Source organism: Drosophila novamexicana, unplaced genomic scaffold (assembly GCF_003285875.2).
Source record: "Drosophila novamexicana strain 15010-1031.04,08,12 unplaced genomic scaffold, DnovRS2.1 tig00000485-arrow-pilon, whole genome shotgun sequence".
NCBI classification, from domain to species: domain Eukaryota; kingdom Metazoa; phylum Arthropoda; class Insecta; order Diptera; family Drosophilidae; genus Drosophila; species Drosophila novamexicana.
This window is the reverse complement of record NW_020824808.1, coordinates 446,951-458,001: the sequence shown is the minus strand read 5'-3', so window position 1 is coordinate 458,001 and position 11,051 is coordinate 446,951. Positions and strand designations below refer to the sequence as shown.

Sequence of the window (11,051 nt, the reverse complement as noted above, 5' to 3'; positions counted from 1 at the left end):
TATCCTTTTTTTTTATTTTCTTTTTCATTTTTTTTTAATTTCTTGTTTTTTATTTGAATTACACAACATTACTATTATTTATCGTTATCGTTTCTTTTTTTTTTTTTGTTTTATACGTATGTTAAAAGATTTTTTGTTTCTTATATATTATTGACATTGCTCTTCCAATACATGAGAAGATCTGTTTTTGTATTCTATTATATTTTGTTTCTTATGGTTGTTGTTCTTATATATGTGGTTGTTGTTTTCATTATGTTTTCTTTTGTTTTACATTTTAAATATAAGTTGATTTTTTTTGTTTGCTTTTATGATTTGCATTCGTTTTTTGCTTTAACTAGTTTTAAATTATGTTAAGGGCTCTATAATGTGTGTTCAATAATTGTGGTTGTTGTTGTTGTTGGTGTTTTATTTCCAGTTGATTGTTGTTAATATTTATCGCTGCTTTAAATAATTTAAGAGTATTTAATAGATTACTAATAAATTAGTTTATACGCATGGTAGGTATAGGCAAAATGTAATATAATATGATTTTATCAACAAAATGTAATGAATTATATTATTGTTTAACCCATTCTTGCGTAGATGTGTCAGCGAGCGTGTACGTGTGTGTGTGTGTAATGAGTGTGTGTGTGTGTGTGTGTGTGTGTGTAGTGTGCGTTAAATAATAGTAATAAATACAACGTTATACAATTAAGAGAGAGAGAAGGTGTTTCCATGTTAATAAACTTCAAGCGACATAAAACAAAAAGCAACAAATTAAAAAATTCGATATTTTCTTTTTAACACGCATTGCAATTATCTTTAACAATTTGTTGCGTTTTTTTTTTTTTGTTTTTGAGTTTGACGTAACCAAACAATAATAATACAAAATGTATAAGAAAGTAGATGAAATAATAATAATAATAATAACTGTTGCAATTTAGTTTGTTTCAAGCACGAATTATACACAAAATGTGACAACTAAATGTTTTAATGCTAATTTACAAAGGAAATTATATGTTATATGCGGCGTATATATAGTATTTAAAACAAAACAAAAAAAAAAAAAGAGCAATTACATTGATTTTCTTTCACTATAATTTTTTATGTAACTAGAAACTTTTCAAGTTGCAGAAGAAACGCGCTTTTGAAGCACATTTTCGGCAAGTTATTTTATATATTTTATTTTGTTTTTGTTTTCTCTCGATTTTTGCATTTGAAAAACTATGCTAATTGCCTGCATTAAAGTTTAAGTTAACATAATCCAATTTGTTCTTGTTTTTCTTTTTTCTTCTTCTAATAATTGCATTTTAGTTTTGGTTTATACACATAATTCATTAGCTTTTTTTTTGTTTGTTTTTTGATTGTTTTTATTTAATTTTAATTAAAATTATAAGCCTAGGCATGTTTGCTTTATATACTTCGTTTTTTGTGTATAATTCGAGCTGTCTGTGTGTGTGTGTGTGTGGCGTGTTAGTATATATATATATGTGTGTGTTTGTGTGTTTTGTATTAATTATTACATAATGCATGTATAATTAAATATGCTTGTTTTTTAGTTACTCGAAATAGTTTTTGTTATTTATGCCTACTCTACACGTTGTTTTGTTTGTTGTTGTTATTGCTGTTTCTTTGTTATGTTGTATGTTGGCGTGTTGGTTGTGTGTGTGGGTTATGTTGTGTGGCGGCAATTTGTTGACATTAACTTTAAAATTTATTTAACTGCCTGCTTAGATGTTGTGTATGTAAAGGTGTGAGTGTGTGTGTGTGTTTCTTCTGCCTGATGCGCATATACAACATGTTGTTAAACGAACGATTTGCAATTTGTGTGCTTGTTTGTTGTTGTTGCTGTGGTTGTTCTTGTTGTTGCTGTTGCCGTAATGTTGCTGCTGCTGCTGCTGTTGCTACTTAGGACGTGCCATTGACCAGTCCCTCCTTCTTGATGGCATCCGTTGTGGCCACCTGATCCGCATGGTTGTTTCGATTTTTATTGTTGCGCCTGGGCTTTGACTGCTGCTGACCAGCCTGTGGTTGTTGTTGTTGCTGTTGTGCCAGCTGCGGTGGCTGCGGTTGCTGCTGCGGCAGCTGCTGCTGTTGTGTCAGCGCCTGCTGCTGTTGCTTCTCGCTGTTTCTCGGCGCATCCTTCGACTTGTTCGCACCGCCAGCCGAGGCGTTCGCATTGCCGCTGCTCTGTTTGTTGTTCTCCTGTGCATTCAGCGGCGCTTTGTTCGCTTGTACCGGCACCTGTTGCTGTTGGGCCGTCGACGACGTCGATGGGGGCGGCGGCGGCTGCTGTTGTTGCTGCTGCTGCTGCTGTGATTTGTTGTTGTTATTGCCGAGCGCGCCATTTGCTGAAAAGTGGTGCCAAAATGTTGAGCTAGACGAACATTTAATTGGAATGTGTCTCACCATACTCACTGTTGCCGGGCGCATTGTTGTTCTTTTGCCTTCTGCGTCTTCTGGAGCTGCCCTCGTACGATGAGTTGCTGTCCGCTGTGCCGGGAAGAAGAGAAATACATACATATATATATACAACAAAGACGACGAGGATTGAAAACAAGCGATGGCATAATTAAGCGGGAGGGGGGACACCCCAATCAAAAATTAAATTTATAAACGGCAAAAGTTTCGATTACATGATTACATTAAATTGTTCAAATTGGATTCTATGCAAAAAATCAAATTCATTTCGTGGCCAAAAATAAAATTGATAAATAAATAAATATATATATATATATATATACATATATATAAAAATGCACACACACAAACACAGACAGTCGCCAAGTGGTTGCCGTGGTGCTTGAATACAAAACGTTGTCTTGCCCCCCCACCCGAACGATCTTCAAGCCGACTGCTCGCTCGCTCACTCGCTCTCTCCTAATCCATTGATTGCTTCTTGGTCAACTCACCACGCTCCACGCTGCTCACTTCGCGCGTCTCTCGCATCTCCTCGGTGTGGTTGTGGTACTGATAGTCCCTGCCGTTCTGCTCGTTGCGTGGCGGCCGGCGATTGATGCCGCGTCGGTCATTGCCGCCGCCGCGATAATTGTTGCCACCGCCGCCGCCACCACCACCACCACCGCCGCTGTTGCCAGCATTTGATGGGCCACCACCACTGCCGCGATCATTGTAGCGCTGTTCGCGCTGGTGATCGCCGCGGGAATTGTAATCATCGTCCTCGCGTCGATTGTTGTGATAGCGCTGATTCATGTTGTTGCCACCGCCGCCACGCCCGCGTCCGCGACCACGCTGCCCGCCGCCGCCACCACGTATTGAGCGCACAGACTCAATATCGCTGCTGTAGCCGCGCTCAGAGCGCCGCGAAACGGCGAAGCTCTGTGTGGAGCCCATCGAGGACTCCTGTATGGCGCGCAACTGTTGATCGATTTCCAGCTTCTCCTGGCGCAGCTGTTCCACTTCCTTTCAATCAAATGAGAATCGATCAGTATGTTTAAATCCCGTGTCTCCATACACTCACCTTCAGATGTGACAGATGATATTCCAGCAGCACTTTGGCATTCGCAATGCTCTCCATGGTGCCAATGAACACAAAGGGTACATGCGCCGGCTCACGTGGTATATTCTGATCCTGTTCGTCATCGCCAGCGATCTGTGTGTGCGTGTGCGTGTGTGGTTTGGGATGGGCGAGATTAGGCCATGCCAGGCACGGTGTACAATACTCACAGCACTCACCTTGATTCGAAACACTCCGCTTTTATCGACAATCTCCTGTATGATGCGCCCGTTCTTGCCAATCACCTTGCCAACGAGCTCTCTGGGCACCTGAAAGAACTCTTCGGCATATTCCAGCATGGCGCGTGCCCGCTGCACCGACTCCTCTGTCTCGCCGCTAATCTTGAATGTGCATGATTTTTCCTCCAGCTCAATATTCGTTACGCCGACCAGCGTGCGTGCCGCCTGTATATTAGAGCCATGCGAGCCAATTGCCAGGCCCATGAGATCTTCGCGCACACGAAATTCTTCGATAAAGTTGCTGCAAGAAGCAAATGGTAAATCAATTGAGTTTAAGATACAAACTTCAATCTTAAATACCAAACACTAGCAAAACTAACAGGTATTATGAGTCTGCCGGAATTACGTTTAATTGCAAACTTAAGTTTTTCTACCGTTTCTTCGTCCTTGAGGTTGGATTTGAATCAATCGCGTTTAGATTTATTTTGAGTTAAAGTTAAAAAGAAGTTGGGCCTAAAAACTCTCGTGTTCTACCCGGGAAAGCGAATTTCCTATAACACATCAACAACATGGAATTATGTAAATATGTGAAATTTGTGCTAAAAGCACAGACAAGGCAACTTTAAAAATATCTCTAAGGGGTATATGTGTGTAAAGCAAGAAGAAGGGTTCATATAAGATCTAAAGAGATATTTGGCTTATATCTCGGAGCGTATTATATCAAAGAACAATGGTATGTTGAAAGCCACAATGATCTATCGTAGGTATAGTTTAGCATGACTTTTCATAAAAAACGAAACTTATGGCTTTCATGCTTTGGCTTGTTACAACTGATCAACATATACTCTATGATGTCACAAGCATGTTATATTTTCCAAGCAAGCACGGCTTAACTCCACACCTCACGTTGATGTATAAACCGTGAACTCACCCACGACTCATCAGCTTGGTCGTCTCGAGCTGACGCGCAGCTTCTTCAGTCCTTTTCAACAACATAACCTGTTAAATAGAATGTGATTTTGTGATTCTCTTGTATATAATTTGAATTATTGTGATGCATTTACCTTTTGTGAGAGATTACGAAAATGCATATCCTTGAGCATGCTGGCGCGCTTCTGAGTGTGTTCCCATTTGGAGATGACAATAAGGGCATCAATTTCGCGATTATAGTTGCAAACGCCCGCATCGATGGTGCGCTGAAACTCCTTGTGTATGCCATCCTTTTGAGCTCTACAAAATAGATATATATAGAAATGAAATAAAGACAAATTTAGACATGCCAAGATGGACTCACTCCTCGCGCAGCTCCTCGGGCACGGGCAGCGTGAACTGATAGAACGATTTAGGCGTAATTGGCGGATTTGGATTTTTGGCGCGCAGTCTGCCCAGTTCACAGATTTCGGTATAGGGCGTCTCGAAGCCAATATATGCGACCGCACAGATATCAGCCTTTAACATTTTGATGACAGCCACCCACCAGCCACAGGTTTCGCGCTCGTTTGTGCGCGTAAACACCTCCACCTCCATGCCCTCCTCAAAGTTGGGCGCCGCAACGACGGCCTCATCGGGCGGCAGGCGTACATTGACGAACGCGTATTTCAGCACCTCGAGCACACTACAAAAATTGGCCAAATAGAAAAAACAATACTAACAATGAGAGATGAAGAAGAAGAAGAAGAAGAGGCAGCGGAACATTTACTTAGTTTAGCATATAATGAGGGGCCAGACACAAAATGTTCATTTAAATGCCGCGCGCGGCAGCCAAAATATTTGATTGTGAACATGGCTGCAGACAAGCGTGCGCCGACGTCAACGCTGACAGCGGCGACAGCGCAGTCGGCGTCGTCTGCAGCTGCTCTGGCAGCGCACCAAGCGTGCTCAACACACACAAATTGCGGGGGTGCCCACGATTTAACACTCAAGACATAGATCGGAAATGACACAACCGACACATACACACTTACACACACACCAACATGTATGCACTTACAAACGGGGGACACTGTTGCCGATGGACGCTTTAAACAATAGCTGAATTCGTTTAACAATAGCCAAAAATAGCTGAATTAGCTGTTTCGTGCTCTACAAATAACATAATTTGGCTAGAATATAGCTGAATTAGCAGCACTGCAAAAAGGGTGGTAACTAAATTTAGACTCAGCTGCCGTTGATGCTGCTCAGGCTCAGCGAAAAATAAAACATTCGAAATGCACATATATAAAAATCAAATTAAATACTAACCAAACATTTGTAAATCGAAAGTACAAGATTTGCTCCAAAAATGTCACCAAAATGCAACAAACGAAATGAAGAAAATAATAGGGAATATATTTTATTTCTTGGCTAGTCGACTATAAAATACCCTAGTTGAATATTTGCAAAACGATTTGTTACTTTTAAAACAACAGGAAAATCATTTTTGGAATGATCGAAAGATCAGAGTTATAGAAGTAGCTGAAGCTGATGAGATTTTAAATGCATGTTAAGGTATACAATGAAGCTTTTCGAGGAGTTTATAGAAGATATCTCGAAGAACTTTTTTTATGGGAGCTATATGATAATACGGTTGACTCAAATGTGCAAGAACTTGATAATAATAGATAACACTTTATTTTGGAACATTCCTTCCTATGGCATATATATATATATAATTTGTAGCTTCGACTAATCTCTGTTTCTTTGCGTTACATATTTAGTGTTAGAATTATAATACCCATTGCAAGGATGCAAGCAAATTAGAAGCAAAGCAAAAGAAATGACAAGAAAAATGGTTTCTTTCCGTGATTAAAAATAGCGAGCTGCGACGTCGACAGCGACGGCTGCTGCTACTGCTGCTTAGTGGCATTTGCGGCTGACGCCTGACAGCACGACGCGTGCACATAGACACACACACACATACACACACACACATGCACACACGCAGAGGTTTTGCCTTTGAAAAGCTGACACTTGCCCAGTCAGCAGTTTGTCGTCTGACAGAAGGAGCTGCTGCTGTTGCTGCTGCTGCTGCAGTCGCAGTAGCAAGTAGCAGCATTTAACAAATTGCGCCAAATTAAAATCGGACAAACGGTGGCGTCTCCAACTTATGGGCCGTGGGGCGAGCGTGCCGCATAAATGGGCGGCGCTGCCAAGAAAGAACGTGCAGCTCGCAGCAACATTGTCGCAAATTGATTGTAAAATAGGCACAAAAATAAACAATAATAAATATAATAATAATAACAAGAGCTATCTAGTCGAGAGTGCACGACTTGGAGATACCCTGACCCCAGTAGATGCAAGCTGCAATTACAAATATTATGTTCAAGCAGGAATCTACTTTAAAAATATCACGACTTGAATCTGAATTAATCGATAATAATCGATGTTAGGCAACGAGATCGATGCGATCACACAGACAGACATCAACTGAACTCTTCGTTCTGGTAGGTATATATACTTTCTAGGGTCGAGGTTTGCTTCCTTCTACAATATTGACTGGGATCAGGGTAAAGAGACGTCAAATATGAACAGGCTTCCGTTTGGTGGTTTTGTCCAAATGCTTGTCGCAACTTACCCGTCCACATCCACAAAGATGCCATCATCGCCGACAGCTGTCACCTGGCCCTGTTGTTGTTGATACCGTCGTCGTTGTTATTGTTGTTGTTGTTGTTGCGTTGACGTAGGCAGCGACAGCGACAGCGGCAGCACGAGAAAAGACAGAGTGAAAGAAAAATGTGTGTCAATTATATAGTTGCTGCTGTTGCTTTATGATACATTTCCCAAAGATATAGATACACATATATTATAAATTATAATACTATTTATGTCGCTTAGCGAATGGCCAGACAACCTAACACCAAACACTGGCACGTTTTAGTGTTTGGTGTTCGGTTGTTCACGCGGGCCAAGAAGTCTTGGCTGATAAGAAAATGCAGGCAACGCAAGCTTATCGCAAGCGTAACTAAATTGTTTATTTAAATATTATACACCAGACGCTGATTCATCTAGAAAACTTGCAGAACTCATACTTGCTCAAATGTCGTATAAACCAATCCTATATTTTGTGGCATTCTAGAAATCACAAGATGTTCAAGAAATCCCTTCACTTAACTTTTGGAAATACTTTTCTTTTACAAGAATTTTCGGACCAAATATCATAGTTCTGCAAGTCTTTAAAAGGAAAGAAAATACTATCATTTTCCACTAGCCGATTATTATCTTGTGGCAGGAATAGATGGAATTTATCAGCTTAAATTATGCTTTACCAAAAACTATTCAAAAACAATTCACTTTAATTTCACTTCACTTGACTGATTCTTCTTCTCTTTATTATGCGCTCTTACAACAATATCCCCAACTAAGCGCGTTCTATAAACTGCACATTCCTGGAATTTAATGAACTTGGATTTCCCGTTATATGAATACTATTTTCTATTAGCCACATGCCAATACCCAAGGTGCATATGTCTATAATAAACTTGAATTTTCATTTTAAAAATGAAATACTATTTGCTATCAAAATAAATTCCACTTTGCTATCAAAGGCATCAAAACGTATTATGTATGCAAATCTGATAAGCTTTAGAAAGGGAAATCACAAAGCAGCAAAATTCTCGCCGCCAACGTCAACAGAGCTGAAGGCAACTCTGCGGAGCCTGCCTCACGTACACAACACATACGCCAATATGCAGCGTCGCTCGCGCAGGCGGCAATACACACGCACACGCACGCACACACACATACACTTACGCACACCCCCATACGGGCAGCGACCAACTGCGCCCTATATGAATGCGTGTTGATTTCTATGCATGTGTGTGTGTCAGTGTGTGCGTGCGTGTTTAGTGTGTGCGTATTTCGATGCGAGACTCCACTCAACAAAATGATGCAGTTATTTATAGAAATAAAGCTAAAATTTACGAAATTAGAAACTGAGACCGTCGCTGCCGTCGCCACAAGTTGCAGCGCCGCGTACTCATCGACGCCGGCAGCGGCAGCGGCAGCGATACTGGCGACTTCAGCTTAGGACAAATCTCCCTCTCTCTCTGTCTCCCTTACCTTATAGTAGGCACCGTTATCGAGTCGCACTTCGACCATAAGTTCGTCCATTTTGTTAGCCCTGTGTTCGCCGGTGTCCACGGTGTAATTCTCTTGTGCTGCTAGTTGTTGTTGTTTTAATTGATACTACAGAAGTCGCTGTGAGTTAGACGCCCCCCACCAATCGTCGCAGTAAAGCCGACGTAATTTGTGTGTTAGCCTTTAATAAGAGAGAGAACTGAAATTAGATTAAGAGAACATTAATTAACAAGGCAACACCTACACAACGACAAAGTTACGCGCTGCTGCTTCAAATCTTTGTTATTCCCTGCTTTTGCTTTGTTATCAGTCTTTTTGCTTTGATGTTGTTGTTGCTTTTGTGGTGGTTATGCTTGCTGCTGCACCCACACACACATACGCGTACGCTCAACTCTCGCAGTTCCTGTAAAAATAAACAAGAGAAATAACAATAATAAAGAGATACAGTTTAAGGCGAATTTATGAATTTTCTATATTGACAAGCAAATTAACGGCGTAGCCGTGCTGACCAATGAGGATGGCAGCGAATGGCGAACGGGCAGCGGCAACAGCCGCGCGATGGCAATCAAAAGTTTTGAAGTTATTTTGGGCCCAGCATAGGAAATTCCTTTCTGGTTGAGAACGGTAGCAAAATACCAAGAGCAACAACAACAAATGCAGCGAGAAACGTCAACGCGCTTTTGCCGGGGCAGCGCTGCTGTTGCTTCTTCTTCTTCATTTTATAGCCAGCGCCGCGGCGCCGTCGTCTTTCTTTTGTGTCTTCACATCACTTCTCAGCTCTCACACGCACACACACACACACAAACGTATACATATATATATACAACTGTCAGCAGCCGCCGAAATGCTGAGCACGCTTTTCCAATAAGAATTTCATGCACACACACTATTACCCCAGCACATGCCGATTTTTCATACATACATACAAATGTATCAAATTTTAGTCATAATTTCTTATAACTTCCGTCAAGTTTTTTCGAATACAATTGTTTAACGAAATTCGGATTCTCAACTATTCCACAATGCGTGCGCTTTTTGTAGAAATTTTCATCATTTTCAGCTCCCTTTTGCTGCACAAATTCGCCGCAGTCGCGGCTGCTGCCGCCTTTGCCGCTGTGCAAAAATTTTTTCGCTTCTTGCAAAAAAATTCTTGAGGCGAACTACGCGGCTGTATAATTACGTTGAATGTTTGAAAAGTTAATGCACTTACGGCTGCCCGGCACGTTGATCCGCTGAATTGTTTAATATAAGCTTCAACCTTTTGAAAATAAAAAATATATCGCGTGCAGTGCGCTGCTTTACTGCTTCCAAAATTTTTTTCGGCTGCGCTACGTTCTCTTCGCTTTGCTTTTGGACACTGCTTCGCAGCTCAGCATTCGGCAATGCTGCCAACTCGATGCAATTGTCTCGCGTTCGTAACAATCTTTTACAAATTTAGCTGTGTTCGCTTGGCTCTTTAAATGCTTGAAACACAAAAAATTCAGTAATATTATTTGGATAAATACTTTTTGTAAAATAACCCGATGTTTGCTTCAAAACACACTCGAAAAACATATGTGACATTAAGCGCACGGTGGGGCAACGCTGTAAACTGACAAGCAACTGGGCGTTGCCAACTGTTTGATTTGCTTATTACAATTTCGATATCTACAAGGGCTGCTAACTACTCAGAGCTGCATTTTGGCGCAAAAGCAATGTGAATTTCAAATTTCAATTGTCAGGGGCATTCAAATTTGACGACCATTGTTTGGAAAAATAAATGCCTACAATTCAATTGAGTTGTTTGCTCATTCAAGCGAAACAATTAGTACAAATCACATGTGGCTCGCTACTTAATTGAATTTGATTTGATTTCAATTTGCTTAACTTATCAAATGGCGACCGAGTCACACTTTTATGGACGCCTGTTTGCCATGTTTTTTTTTTACTTTTTTGCAGACCTTTGCCGCCTAATGCAATTGTAATTGTTATTGGGGTCAGTTGTGTGTCGCATGATTTTATGCTCAGCTCGGGAAAAGTCGCGTGACGTGCCGATCAGCTGCCTTTTCCATCAATGAGCGTTTGTTTTTCCGTTTGTTTAACTTGTTGTTATTGTTTTTAAAATGCACACACATTTAATAAATGTACCTTGATGTTAAGTAGCTGATAAATGGGAGGTGTTGCGTTTTATTTGGAAAGAGAAAATTCCGGCTCGCAATGGCTATACGCTTTTCGATAATTAAAAACTATAATTTACAAGCATGCAAATAATGCATAAAATCAATATAGGTCGATTTTTACAACCACAAATGGACATTCGGTTGCATATGTACATATATTTT

General features: G+C 40.6%; 1 protein-coding gene across 2 annotated transcripts; it reads right to left on the bottom strand.

Annotated features, from left to right (window-relative positions):
• Window positions 1–1,040: 1,040 nt before the first annotated feature.
• Window positions 1,041–10,277, bottom strand: LOC115761533 (synaptic functional regulator FMR1). Of its 2 annotated transcripts, none has more exons than XM_030703305.1 (12): window positions 9,941–10,277; window positions 8,975–9,133; window positions 8,713–8,911; window positions 7,229–7,278; window positions 4,970–5,290; window positions 4,740–4,905; window positions 4,607–4,674; window positions 3,667–3,976; window positions 3,461–3,592; window positions 2,892–3,402; window positions 2,398–2,472; window positions 1,041–2,330 (listed from the first exon to the last, which is right to left on the bottom strand). In XM_030703305.1, exons 3-12 carry the CDS (start codon window positions 8,761–8,763, stop codon window positions 1,888–1,890), a joined length of 2,127 nt encoding a protein of 708 aa, XP_030559165.1. In that variant the 5' UTR covers window positions 8,764–8,911; window positions 8,975–9,133; window positions 9,941–10,277; the 3' UTR covers window positions 1,041–1,887. The 2 variants fall into 2 exon arrangements, with proteins under 2 accessions (XP_030559165.1, XP_030559166.1); XM_030703306.1 differs by having other exon boundaries at window positions 1,042–2,330; window positions 3,676–3,976; window positions 9,941–10,276.
• Window positions 10,278–11,051: the final 774 nt, after the last annotated feature.

What these genes read in the sequence shown, in the direction of transcription:
- LOC115761533 (XM_030703305.1), bottom strand. Translation starts at nt 8,763, where the DNA reads ATGGACGAACTTATGGTCGAAGTGCGACTCGATAACGGTGCCTACTAT. An exon ending in TTCGTAATCTCTCACAAAAG is followed by an intron (nt 4,675 to 4,739) that starts GTAAATGCATCA and finishes TCTATTTAACAG; the next exon opens with GTTATGTTGTTGAAAAGGAC. An exon ending in CAACAATGCGCCCGGCAACA is followed by an intron (nt 2,331 to 2,397) that starts GTGAGTATGGTG and finishes ACCACTTTTCAG; the next exon opens with CAAATGGCGCGCTCGGCAAT.